General features: G+C 41.9%; 1 protein-coding gene and 1 pseudogene across 2 annotated transcripts; both read right to left on the bottom strand.

Moving 5' to 3' along the window:
* Nucleotides 1-211: 211 nt before the first annotated feature.
* Nucleotides 212-10057, bottom strand: LOC136473424 (aminopeptidase M1-B-like). Of its 2 annotated transcripts, XM_066471073.1 has the most exons (19): nucleotides 9722-10056; nucleotides 9496-9641; nucleotides 7899-8001; nucleotides 7523-7709; nucleotides 7327-7420; nucleotides 7034-7187; nucleotides 6799-6903; nucleotides 6594-6710; nucleotides 5698-5811; nucleotides 4693-4875; nucleotides 3879-4173; nucleotides 3682-3803; nucleotides 3472-3569; nucleotides 3057-3234; nucleotides 2868-2982; nucleotides 2700-2767; nucleotides 2111-2188; nucleotides 730-807; nucleotides 212-640 (listed from the first exon to the last, which is right to left on the bottom strand). In XM_066471073.1, exons 1-19 carry the CDS (start codon nucleotides 9929-9931, stop codon nucleotides 455-457), a joined length of 2631 nt encoding a protein of 876 aa, XP_066327170.1. In that variant the 5' UTR covers nucleotides 9932-10056; the 3' UTR covers nucleotides 212-454. The 2 variants fall into 2 exon arrangements, with proteins under 2 accessions (XP_066327170.1, XP_066327169.1); XM_066471072.1 differs by having other exon boundaries at nucleotides 3682-4173; nucleotides 9722-10057.
* A 225-nt stretch (nucleotides 10058-10282) lies between these two features.
* LOC136469830 (pentatricopeptide repeat-containing protein At5g57250, mitochondrial-like) lies at nucleotides 10283-12167 on the bottom strand (annotated as a pseudogene).
* Nucleotides 12168-13293: the final 1126 nt, after the last annotated feature.

Genomic DNA, 13293 nt, shown 5'->3' with positions numbered 1-13293 from the left:
TCTCGCTGGGCATTGATCTCGTCGGGCCTGGGGAATTCCGTTTGACCGTTTCCTAGGCAGCCTTGCTCCGAGAGAAACCAAACACACCTCGATTTCCTAGGCCTGTGCCAGGCTGTGCCAGGCTGGTGCCCAGGGTTCCAACCAAACGGACTCCAGGCAGCTTCACAACCAGGCAATTTAAATCATGGGCTTGGCAGTTGGCACACCACTCTTTGAAACATCCCTTTCGTTTCTTTATTACTGTCAATACTATAATCATGAAATTAGCACACCACTCTTTGAAACAAACGTCATTACATCATTTTTCCGGCAACAGATCATCATCATATGGAAGCAACTGCCAATACAATGTAGAATAACCACGCCCTCCACAACCTTTTCAAGAACATTGTTGTCAAGCGGGACTCCTATGAGATGATCACACTGAGGAAAAGCTACCTTGAGGACCACATGTTTACGCCTTGGCCTGCAGCAGCTCCTGCACTGTCTGACCAAACTTGGGCTCACTCCTGATGCTCTCGATCCATCTCGAGCTGATCCGCACCCTCTCGAGGCTCTGCTTCAGTGCTCTCTCGAAAGATGGCTTGATGCGGCCAGCAAAGAACTCGGTAACCTCGGTAGCTTTCTCCTCGGAGGTGAACTGATCAGCACAAGATACACAAAAAGGGCTAACATTACTAACTTACTGATAGAATGGGAGGAAAAAGCAAAGACAAGTCTCTAGCGTACCGGTGGGACAATGGACTTGATGAAGTCTGATATGAGTGAACTCGATTTCCATGTCTTCAACACGTAATCCCAGTTTTCCTGTAATGGGACAAATATGGGCATAAATATCTGGATGTTTTCAATTATAGTGCCTCAAATAATAAGATACTCCATTCCAAAAGAGCGGTGTTTTAGTTTTGTCCTAAGTCAAACTGTAGCCAACTTTATAGAAAAATCAATTAACATCTACCATACAAAATAAATGCACTATCAATACATGTTTTATGATGGAATTTAATGAAACTAATTTGATGTTGCAGATTTGGTGCATTTTTTCTATATATTTGGTTAAAGCTAGAGAAGTTTGACTTGGAACAAAGTTAAAATACCTTATGTTTTGTAAAAGAGGGAGTAGTAACAATTATTTTTTTTAAAAAAAATCTTATATTAGTGGTATGTGTGATATCTAGTGCAGTCCCCTTGCCAAATGTGAATCCTCCATCTTTTATGTCTGCAATGATTCATGATCCATCCTTTACTTTTTAGATGGCTTAGATGTACAAGTCAATTTCAGTATTTTTAGGTGGCTTAGATGCACAGTGAATGCAACACAGCCAAAAGGCTACAGCAGATGAACAAACTGCAATAATTTCAGGTAAACCGAATTTCATTTTTGTGTACATAAGTTATATGGCCTTGTTGTCTTTTAATATGCAATATTGGTTATAGTTGACTGTACATATTCTGGGAAGAAGCCACACAAGTGCAGATATTAGATTGCCTTGTTGTCTCTAATATGCAATAGCAGTTCTACTTGATTGCACTTGTTTCAGGGACTGATTGTACAGACATGCAGAGCGCTAAGGATACTATCTAAAGTGCATTATTTTTTATTTTCATTATTATTTTAACCATGTAATTAACAACGAACTTTTATTGGCATGTCTTTGACTTAAGTCTGGCATCTCCTTTATTCACAATGTGATCAGTAAAGAGATCAGATAGATGGAATCTACTATGTGATGGTTGCAACCTGCCTGCAGCGGTCTGAAGACAATGCACCATACTAAGTGGTTATATTCATTTTTTTTCAGAACATTGCTTTTGAAGCAGTGGATTCCTATCTGAATTCATTAATGCAGAAATAAACAGCATACTCCCTCCGTCCAAAAAAAAGCGCAATCCTAGCTTTGAACCTGGTCCAAGTTCAAAGCTAGGATTGCGATTTTTTTTGGACGGAGGGAGTAACTTCAATACATGTATCACAAAATTAATGACATGGCACACTAATTTCTCAAGAGACCAGAAGCAAACTTTGAAATATATCAGAAATATGATATGATATCTTGTCTGATGTTGTCACAAAAACCAAGCCTAGATGTCCTGCAACTGTATAACATACCTTCAGCCAGGTCCATGCTACTTCTTGTCCTTCTAAGCTAATACCACCAAGGATGTAAAATGAATCTTGATTCCGTACCTAATAAGCAAGCAACAGATTAGATTTAAGTTTGTACATACAGCTGGGCAGAGCATGGTTTAAAGAAACAACCGGGACAACATTTCACTAGAAAAACTATAATCAGTGCCTGGCCTAGTCAGGTCAGACTAAAATTTAGTTCATGCAATGGAACTGCTAAAACCGGGTTCATTAAACTGTCGTTCATACTGGACTAAAGTGCATGGGAGAAAATGAAGCAGCTTCTGGGAACCGAAATGGAGAAGTGCAGGAAACAATTGAAGGAGTTCCAACCACTTGATAGGTTGCCTGGTTTGTGTAGCATAACAATCCTCAATTTTATTTCTTCTCTATAATACTCAAAACTATTGCTTTACTGTTTTATGTGAACATGAGTCCAACCTGCGTAAGCTGGTGGTTGGACTATATGCTCAATGGCTTTTAAAATCATGGTGCAGACTTGAAGACACTAGTATTTGGAACAATTTTGCAATATAATGAATGTAAAAACAGAAATGGTTTAGAGGTTAACCTCATCAGTAAACATAAAGTTCAATGCCTCCAAAACAATATCCTTATCCGGTGAAGAAGACAGGGAGCCTGGAAACAAAGAAACATTACTTTCAGCATAAACCACATGATGAAACAAAAAAAAAACTATGTTGCCGCCGAGCTGAAAAATGAAAAAGTGTACACAAACCTAAGACGCGTGATTTCTCCAGTGGTTCAGATGCTTCTCTGTAGATTTTAAGGAGAGCATCATAACCAGATCTGCTTGAGGTCCTAACAGTTCGCATCATGGCAAGGTATGCAGCCTGCACAACGTTGCATATTAGACATAGAGGTAACACTGCAACGGTATGTAAGGAAAAACAATGAGGCCTATGACCTTTCTAGTATCTGGTGGAAGAAGGGAAGTTTTGCGGTCTTCAAAGAAGATGTGGAAACGCCGAATTCCTTCATTTATAGTTTCATTATGTCCGAGTCTGACCAGCGCAGTCAAGAGCAGTGATCTAAGCATTACATCAAGATGGCTCTCACCATCCTTGGGGTCCCAGCCTAATTTTCTGAAATATTAGGTACATGGAGCCTTTTAATATGGTCGCAAGTCACGACAAGGGAGAAGCAAGAATGTTTGTAGTAGCAGAAATTAACACTAAGCTTAAGCTAGTTCTATGTTTATATGCATAAGGATAGACAGAAGTAGGACACAAATAAATAAACATGGAAACTTAACACAATTTTATGTCAATCCACAAATAAACATGGTGAAAACAAGTAAAATATGAAGCCTATTGGCATACATGGCAGCTGGGAGAAGAAGGTTGATCAAAAGCTGTTTGATATCTTTGTTTAAGTCAGGAGTAGCATCAACTGTTATTTTAGAAATGCTTAAGCATACCTGCCAAGAAAGAGGACACATGAATCTGATATTTAATAGAAACAACAAATGCCACAGAATTGATTTGGAGATATAAGGTTTTATAATCCACTCGAGGTGCAAGATTACTTACAGAGGTTACATGTGAAAGTACAGTGTAATCAGACTCATCATTATAAGCATTCAGCAGTCGCAGCAATGACGTCAGTGTTTGCTTGCAAGCAACAGAGAGCGCATATGAATCTTCCACGATACCTGCAAGAAGAATGTGACACCTTGTCAAAAACCTTGAAAAAGTATACAATAGCGCTAAATTTTTCTTATCTTTACCAATCTTATCCATTAATGAGAGCTTCTTTGCTTTGATTGCATTTACAAGTCCAGCTGCAAGTTCATCATCATACTTCACTCTATAAAATCCAGTTTGATCAATATTCAATTTGATCCAAATGTTTTGATTCTTCTCCCCATCAGCACTTTGAGAGGCAGCAAATTCTTCAATATTTATCTTATCCGTTTTATCTTTCAATAAGAACTTTTTCTGTGCATCATATGAGCCACAGCATGATGTTACAGGAACAATCCACATGCCAGGACCAGAGGATCCATCAGACAGAAACTGTGCCTGTAAGGGGACAAATGACTTATCAACAACCTTTCAGCATAACATAAGCACTGAGATGGACAAGCAGGTGCATTTTGCTGGTTCATGTTGTGAACTGTAAAGATTGGCTTTCTTCTCAGAAATGACATCACAGACAATATGGCAAGGTAACAAAACTGTTTCGACTTTCAAGGTCAAACAACTGACAATCCTGATGTAAAAATCTTAATGGCTTCACTTTGTGCTATACATACAAACAGATGATGTATGAAAACTAAGGCAAAGGAAAGAAACACTAATATTATCATGATAATATTAATATTATTCTGAAGTCAATATGAAAAACAGGTTCCATGTTATCTGACTATAAGAAACTATTTGATGGTCCAAACAAACCAAGAAAATTGAGGTCCCAGAAACAAGAAATAACGACCAAGTGACCAGGTCAGATACATCATATAGCCAAATAAAATAGAAATTGAAAAACCAACAAGTAATATATTACTGATGACAAATAAAATGAAAGTTTTTTCAGCAAACCTGTTCAAGTTCCAAATCATGTCCATTGATTTTTGCATAAATAACAGGATATCCTTGTTGCTTAGTCCATGTAGTCATCAAATCCTTAACAGGCTCCCCAGATTCCTCCTCAAGAACAGCCCAAAGGTCTTCAGTCTTAGCATTCGAGTAGGCATACTTCTTTATATATGAAGCCAAAGCTTTCTGAAACAGTAAACATTTGCCAAAAAAAAGTGGGTACCAGAAGAATACAGGTAGGAACACAGCCAGATAGGCAAACATAATAAATTAGAAACATAACAAATGGTCATTTCACTTGTATGCAAACGTAATAAATTAGAAACATAACAAATAGTCGTTTCACTTGTATTAAGGAATACACTAATTAAAGCTATCTTAAAAATTCGGTAGGATATCCTTAGCTAAGATGCACTGTATCAGCATAGATGCAGCGACAAGTAGCCTTGTAGTTAATGACACGCAATTTAGAGACAACTTACCAGACCAGATCTTTTTTTTTTCTCAAACATGCAGGAGCTGCTTATAATTTCATTTATAACAGAGGAAAGTACAAGGGAGAGGGAGTAAACTCCCAATCCCCAACACACCCAAAAACACAACCAGACAACCTCTACAATGAGTTGTATTGTAGAGTTGTAGATGACTTGTAGTAACTCTACAGCCCTTCAATTTGTGCATAGAAATCGAATGATATGAGTTGCATTCCAATGACAATTTGTACAATGGTGGCAGAGTAGTCTCACAGTACTAAAATTTAGCTTAAAGGGCAGTTGCTTCGCGAAACAGCGATATGTTTCTCTCACCTCCCTCCATCTCATCCATGTCATTAAAATACTATGTGGCATTGCAGGAGACAACCTATGAGACCGCTAACATGTGACAATGTACTTGCCCTTTATTTATGAAGAAAATGACACGAATAATGTGCAAGGGAGGATAAGATGCAATGCTCCACCAGAAAAGATACAGAATAGGATAGAACTCATAGGAGAAACAACATCATACCTGAAAACGCTCTGCACCAAGGTAACTTTGTAGCATACGAATAACAGAAGCACCCTTGTCATAGCTTATGGAATCAAAAATTGCATCAATTTCACTGGCATGGTTTACCTCAACCTGAACAAACAGGACAAATGGACATGCTAATGTTGTGAAATCAGAAACACTACGGAATGCTGAAATTGACAATATATTGGCACATTGCTGAAGTTCTCTAAAAGTATAATGTAAGACTCTATAGCGGAGGTGTCAGCTCCTCCAGAGCTGGAGACACCCAAAGCCAACAGGAAGCAAAAAATCCATCATGGTAGATGGGACATGAGGTGGTTGGTAAGGAGACAGCAGAGGAGACTGGCAGCACTGCCAGAGATGGGAATGGTACAACTGGAGAAGATGGCAGTAGTGAAGAGATGAGAAAGGCAGCTGGGGTTTCGTCTTATGCCCTCAGATCATCTTAAAAAGGCAAAGAGATGTACCTACATCTGCAAACATTCCATTGCTATCAGGTATGTGTACATGACTAAACGAGAATCATGCCTGTTGGAGACTACATAAGCTATACAGCCCAAGTTACCACGCATATGCATGCTGCATTTAAGACGAATAGTTCAAATAAAAGTTCATCTAAATTTCCGAACATTGATTGAACCGTAATAACATCAAGGGCAGCAATGATTCAATCACTGTACATGCCATGTGTGTCTGATTCTATTTAAGTTAAATGTATCTTATTGTCTATATTCCATATCGCCAGCGAAATGTTTTGCCACAACAGTTGTAGAACTACCAGAAATACTTTTACACAAAATATAATGCAGAAAAATGAAAAGCAACCAATTCCATCAACAGGAACTGGGCCTATAATGAAGAATAACTCTTCATTAAAAAATGAAGAATACCTCGATAGGATGAGACTCTGCAAGTGCATCCAATTTGAGGCCAGAGGTCGTCTCATCAAGGAATTGTGTCCAGTTATTCCATTCAGGAAATAAAGATTCTACTGCTAAATAGCTTACCTGTTGAAACACAGGATTTACAAAAAGGAATTAGCGCTACACAGAAATAGGCTATAAATTGCTCAAAAATGGTGGAAGGATTGATTACCCAGGAAGCAAAACCCTCGTTTAGCCACAAGTGAGTCCACCATTCCATGGTCACAAGATTACCAAACCATTGGTGCGCCAACTCATGTGCAACAGTTATTGCTACCTAAGTAGAGAAGATATCAAGGGGAAAAGAGGAGATATACTTGGTTATAATTGTAGCAAAGCAATCTAGGCAACAGTCATCAATTATTAGCCAATGAAATAAATGGATTTGATTTAAATATATCTATAACCTGTTGCTTGTTGGATGCTGATGATAGTAGCTCATCATACAGCAAAGCTGTATCTCGGTAAGTGACTAACCCATAGTTCTCCATGGCCCCAGCAGAAAAATCCGGGATAGCAATCATATCCAACTTAGGTAGTGGATAAGGAGTGGCAAAATAACTAGGAAAGAAAATGCCATTAGTAATCCTGATCCCAGTGTACATCTATTAATAACTCGAATTATCGAAAAAATCTTCAGCCCCATTTGGCCTCACTATTTGTAAATACATTTTAGAATCAAAACTAGACTCAGACTTACTCCTTATATAAATCCAGCGACTTTACAGCAACATCTAGTGCAAACTTTCCTTGATGAGTCTTGCCAACTTGAGTATAGACACGAACTTTGGTTCCTAATTAAATAAATAAATTGAAATGGAATTAGGAAAAGAACAATAGAAAAGCATTTTGAAACAAATGGTCAAAATAATGGACAGTGAAAACTGATCTTGTACCCTCTGATGTCGAACTCTCTATGTAATCAAAGATGCCAACAACTATAGCCACAAGATAGGTTGACATTAGTGGAGATTCCTCATAATAAACGGTCTTGATAGATCCACTGACAGTCTCCTTAGCCACTGGCATGTTGGACAATGCTACCAGGTCAGATGGAACTTCTAGTGTTAGCTTGAACTTAGCCTGAAAATAAAATATATATAAAGATAATAAGTTATTTTAGATAGTGAATCATACGTTTTAAATTCTAAAACGATGTAGAGGATGTTTTAGCCTGTATGAAGACTCAATGAAAAATAATTTCACTTGTTTATTCTCATATTTGGGAATATATCAAAACATTGTTCAGAAAATAAAGAACATGTTAATCACCTTAAATGCAGGATCATCCCAACATGGAAAGCACCTCCGCGCATCAGCGGCTTCAAACTGTGTAACCGCCATATTTCTTGACTCTCCATTGTACAAATATTTGCTGCAAGGAAATGCCACCAGAAAATAATAAAAGGAGAGATCACTTCATACATAAAAAACATTAATCTCGAGAAAATTTGGAAGTAGTGAAGTACATCATTCGACAACCACTAATATATCAAAATATCCCAAAATTACAATATTGCTTTTTAAAAATCCACGGATAAAGGTTCCAGAAACAGTACGAACTTATGGTCTCTCTCCAAGCACATTAGTCAGAACGGCATGGTTATTATGCACAGATTTACTGCATCCTGCATTCCTGCTGGTGCTAGTTAACTTCAACACTAAATATGTCAATAATATAATACCTGACTCAGCCATGTTATGGAAAGATACAAGTTAATTTATGTGAGTTATCTAGTCGGTTAGTATTACGTAAGGTTAGAGAGTACTAGTCAGTTGTCTATTTCCAAGTTTACAAGTTATCTAGTCAGAAGGGAATCAATTAAGATGAATTCAACCAAACGTTTTTGTGCGATGGTTTGATCAGAGCTTCTTCTAAACAGGAGATGCCTGATGATCAGATGATGATCTACCTTGGGCATTGACTAGAGCACCTAGTCTACAGGTGAAGCCAAGAATTATACAACAATCTTCCCTATGTTACCTCCTTTTATCCACTGTCTGCATTGCCTGTTAACCATCATCACAGGCTCCCCTTCCCTCCATCACCAACACCACCAGGGGTAGAGCATGGAGAAGGAAGTGAGAGAGAGAGACAGCAAAGAGGCGCAAGAAAAGGGGATCATGAGCTGGACTGCTGGAGCCAGTGGCAGGGAGGCGGAGGAAGGACTGCTGGACTGCAAAGAGGAGAAGGCGACCAACACTCCCATAGATAGTAAGGATGGCAGCAGATAGGAGTTGCAAGGACCAGTGCTGGCTAAGGATCCAGCACACGGTGGATCCAATGGCCATGGAACTTGAAAACAGTGAAAGGTGAAATGGAGCAGAGTGGCAACAAGAATCCCTGGCAAGCTACACCAGCCAGAAAGGTAGGTGCAGAATAGGTCCTGGAGCACTGTGTGTGATTGCTGGTATGGTGACTAGCAGATGGTACAGATGACATATTGGGCAGGGAATGAGGATCAGCATCCTGGCTAAAATTCTTGTGACAGTTTTCTGGATAACAAAAAAAAAAATTCTTGAACGAATAAAGACCAATTTCAAGTTAACACAAAACCAATGGTAGTTGGTAGAAGTAGAATCATGATCGGACTACCAGATCAAGACTGTGACACTACAGATTCTAAGATATCAGTCACTGCTCTGTAACTACCTCACATTTTTCGCATAATATGCATGGCAACAAGAACACATCAAGATGTCCCTGGTGTAGTGGTGTACACAATTGGCGTGCTAGTGAAGCAACTGTATCGGTTGGTCCCAAACACGAATTTGTCACCACTGAAACTAACAATCGGGAGTACATACCAACTAGGAATAATTGGAGTCTAGCATGCACAAGAAACTAGTACAGTAAGAGGCAGCGTACCTCCGGTAGAATCCCCTCATCTGATCGTTGAGCGTCCCGGTGAAGTCCATGGTGAGCACGCCCTCGCCGAGGGGCAGGTCCCGGTCGAAGCCGATGACCAGGATCTCATCCTCCTCGAACTGTGCCACATCTGTCGGCGCCAAATCCTGCAACAACAACAACAACAAAAAGTCAGTAAGATCAGAAGAGACTCGATCGAAAGAAGATGGGGGCCGCGAGCGCTCGCCTGGAAGCGGATGGAGGCGCGATCGACATCGAGCTCGGCAGCGTTGAGGACGAGGAAGCGGGTGGGCGCGGACACGGCGACGGCGATGGCCGCGGCGCCCGTGAAGGTGCATGCGGCGAGGTCCGGGCGGAGGCGGAGGTCGTAGCGGAGCGGGGCCGCGAAGTGTGGGAGGCGCGCCTGGCCCCGGAACTGGTCCGGCGAGGCCGCCATTGCCGCTGGTGGTGAGGAAGGGCAACCTCGCGGAGGCGGAGGAGCGGGCGGCGCGCGGCGGTGGAGGAGGTGGACTGGTGGGACGAGAGAAGTGCGGAAACGGCGACGGCACGGCAGGCAGGGGACCACTGTAACTCTGTGAGTCGGCTTTGTTTACCAGAGTGGACAGAGCTGGGCTGGGTTTGCTTCCGGGCCAGGCTTTCTCGGCTCATTTAGACCTCGTTCGTTTTGGTCCGGAACGGTCCAGAACGCGGCCTGATCCGCCCGGCAATCATCTTTGGCGTCGGCAATGAGCAGTTATCTCTCTAAATCTGAACCCAAAAACCAGCATCAGCAGCATACTTACTTCCACTAGTATAATGCCCGTGCTAACGCAACGGATCTAGTCACAGCAATGGCTTGCATTCTGAGTAACTTGTAAGCATCCATTGCTGCTTGCATACAATTTCTGTTGCTTAAGAAAGCAGAAGCATAATTACAAACAGATGAAAATAAGTCAATATCTAATTCCCAACCTTACAAATGAAATCCAGCACACCATGTTCACCGTGTCCTTTGAAGTGTGCATGAATCAACTTCCTACAGTTAAAGAAATTGGGCCTTATTTTTTTCTGAACAAGATCATAAAATATTTGGTCAGCCATGTCAACTTTTCCTCCATTACACAGTGCTTTAGTCAGACACTCATGAACAACTGCAGTGGAGAATCCTGAATCTTTCCTGTATTCATCAAACAACTCCAGTGCCTTGTCAACTTCCTCAGCTTTACACAGTTTGTCTATGATTGTATGGTAGGTGATAGTATTAGGTCTTAAGCCCATCTCAGGCATTTTATGAAACAGGCTCCAGGCATCATTCACCTTGTTAATCATAAACGATGCTTTGATAAGAACATTGCATGTGACAACATCCATAGAAATACCACTACCAGCCTATCCTTTATTGCCATAACACCGGTTATGTGACCTCTTTTGATGTAACCATGTAACAGTGTGCTATATTTGAAATTATCAGCAGCAACACCTTCAGAAATTTCAAGAGCCTTTTCAGTGTGACCAGCTTTACACAGACCATTTATTATCGCGTTGTATGTTTTGATGCTAGCCTTTATTCCCTTATTCTCCATCTCCGTGAGCAACGAGAAAGCCATGTCTAAATCTTCCATTTTGCACAAACTGTCAATCAAAATCGAATATACATACTCGTCCACCACCACGCCTGTTTGTTCCAGTTTCCTCACGATAGAGAAAGCATCTTCCAACCTGTCTCTCTTACAGAAGCCACCAACCAGTGATGTATAAGTAATCAAATTTGGCTTAGCATCCACTCGCTCCATCTCATCCAAGAACCCCATTACTTTCTCCACACTACCTTCTCTGCAGAGTCCATCAATAACAGTAGTATAGTTAGTCACATCAGCTTCGATTCCCTTCTCTAGCATGGATCGATGCTCCCGAAGACCTTCCATCAAAAACCCACGACTCATGTATCCATGAACCATGCTGCCGTAAAACACAGCATCAGCATTCATGCCTTTACACTCCATCTCCCGCATAAGCTCCGCCATCTCACCAGTTCTCCCCTCCAACCCAAGAGCATGGACAACTGATGTCAGTGTCACAAGGCCCGGATCAAATCCACTGAACTGACTCTTCACCTTCTCATAGAAATCCAGCCCTGCTCCGGCCTTCCCAGTTCTGGATAACCCAGAAACGATCGAGCTGCAAACGCGATCCTCTACCTGACACCCCCTCCTGGTCATTAAGTCGAACACCCTAAGTGCGCAATCCACCTCCCCGTGGGCACACAGCAACACCACCATCTCGCGGTACGTGGAAGGCGACAGCACCATGCCGTGGTCTTCGATGGCAGCGGAGAGTAGCTCCAGTGCGTGGCGCAGGTCGCCGCCCCCGGCGCAGGCCCGGCGGAGCAGTGCATCCTAGAGGCGGCGACTGGCGGTGCGGGAGGCAAGTGCGAGGCTCTGTGCGGCGTCACGCGGCCGCGCGGAGTCGAGCAAGGCGGAGGCGGCAAGGAGGTGCGTGCGCGGAGTAGGGGCGATGGCGTTGGCAAGCGCCTGGGAGGCGAGCGCGGCGAGGAGGCGGTGCCTGCAGCGGCGGAGGAGCACTGTCAGGAGGCGGTCGACGTGTCTCGCGGTGACCGCGCGGCCGAGCTTGATGAGTGAGGGGAACGGCGGTGGAGGGGGAGGGGGCTCGCCGTTGCCACCGGGGAGGGACATGGCCGCTGGCCAGCGGGGCGGGGGTGTGGAACTTTCGAAACGCCGGTGCTGAAATGCTGTTTTTTCCCCCTAACGCCGGTGCTGAAATCCCGCGTGGGTCCGTAGGAGGGCGATGGAGGACAGACACATTAAACATGAGCCGTCGGATTTGGATGAGTAATGAGAGAGAATGGCTAAGAGATAATCTGGTGCATCCGTTTTGATGGTGTTATATTTTTTGGGTGCATTCATGGGTGTGGATGTAGCATAGGTCATGACTGTAGAGCAGGCATTTGTTGTGTGGCTATAGATTTAGGTAGGGTAGATTTGAGCTTTTTCTCTGCCTTGGCAGTTGCCGCATAGACGATCTCTGCGTCTCCAGGCCTTCACCCAGCAAACATCAGCGGGATTTTCTATATAGACGAATCAGGCAGTCGGTAGTTAGTATCCGGGAATCAATGTATAATAATAACTGAACATTATTCAGTAAAGACATGCATGCATGATGGTTTATATAAATAAACTTTTTACCAAGCACTTTGAGAATCCGTCGCTCGGTTATATTGTATCTATTTTCTACTCCTACCTTACTAGCTTGTTTTCCCAAGCACTTTGTAGAGCCAGAGCTCGCTGTCATTTTTAAATTTCAGTGCACTGGGGAGATCAGTTCATGTGGCAATTATCAACTATTTCAGCGTTGGTTGTCCATACCTATCTCTGCACGGTGATGGAGTAATCAACTCTGATTGAACCTCCGCCTTCTTGGATCCGGTACCAACTCTAGAAGGTACTCCAGAAGCTTCTATATGACTATAAGTTTATATATGCTTCTATATGACTATCATCTTTATTAAAGCTTCTATATGACATGGTCAATAATATTTAGCTTCTATATGACAAGGTTAATATTATTTAGCATCTATATGACTCAGTTTCTTTTTCGGGAACTGAGTGATCCTTCTATTTAAAAAAAAGATTCGGGAATAAACTCATCCATTATTTAATCCATGGCCCAACCAGATGATCATTTGTTTGAGTTTTTTTATTCAACTTTTTGTTTGGTGGGTAAGAATTAGGTTCAGGTCTGCAGGCTATGTTCTATGTCTTGCAGATAAAATTTCCAGTTTATGTGTTGGCTGCTTTCTTA

The sequence above is a fragment of the Miscanthus floridulus genome, chromosome 8, assembly GCF_019320115.1.
Source record: "Miscanthus floridulus cultivar M001 chromosome 8, ASM1932011v1, whole genome shotgun sequence".
NCBI lineage: Eukaryota > Viridiplantae > Streptophyta > Magnoliopsida > Poales > Poaceae > Miscanthus > Miscanthus floridulus.
The sequence above is the reverse complement of the archived record's forward strand: the minus strand, read 5'-3'. Positions and strand labels throughout refer to the sequence as shown.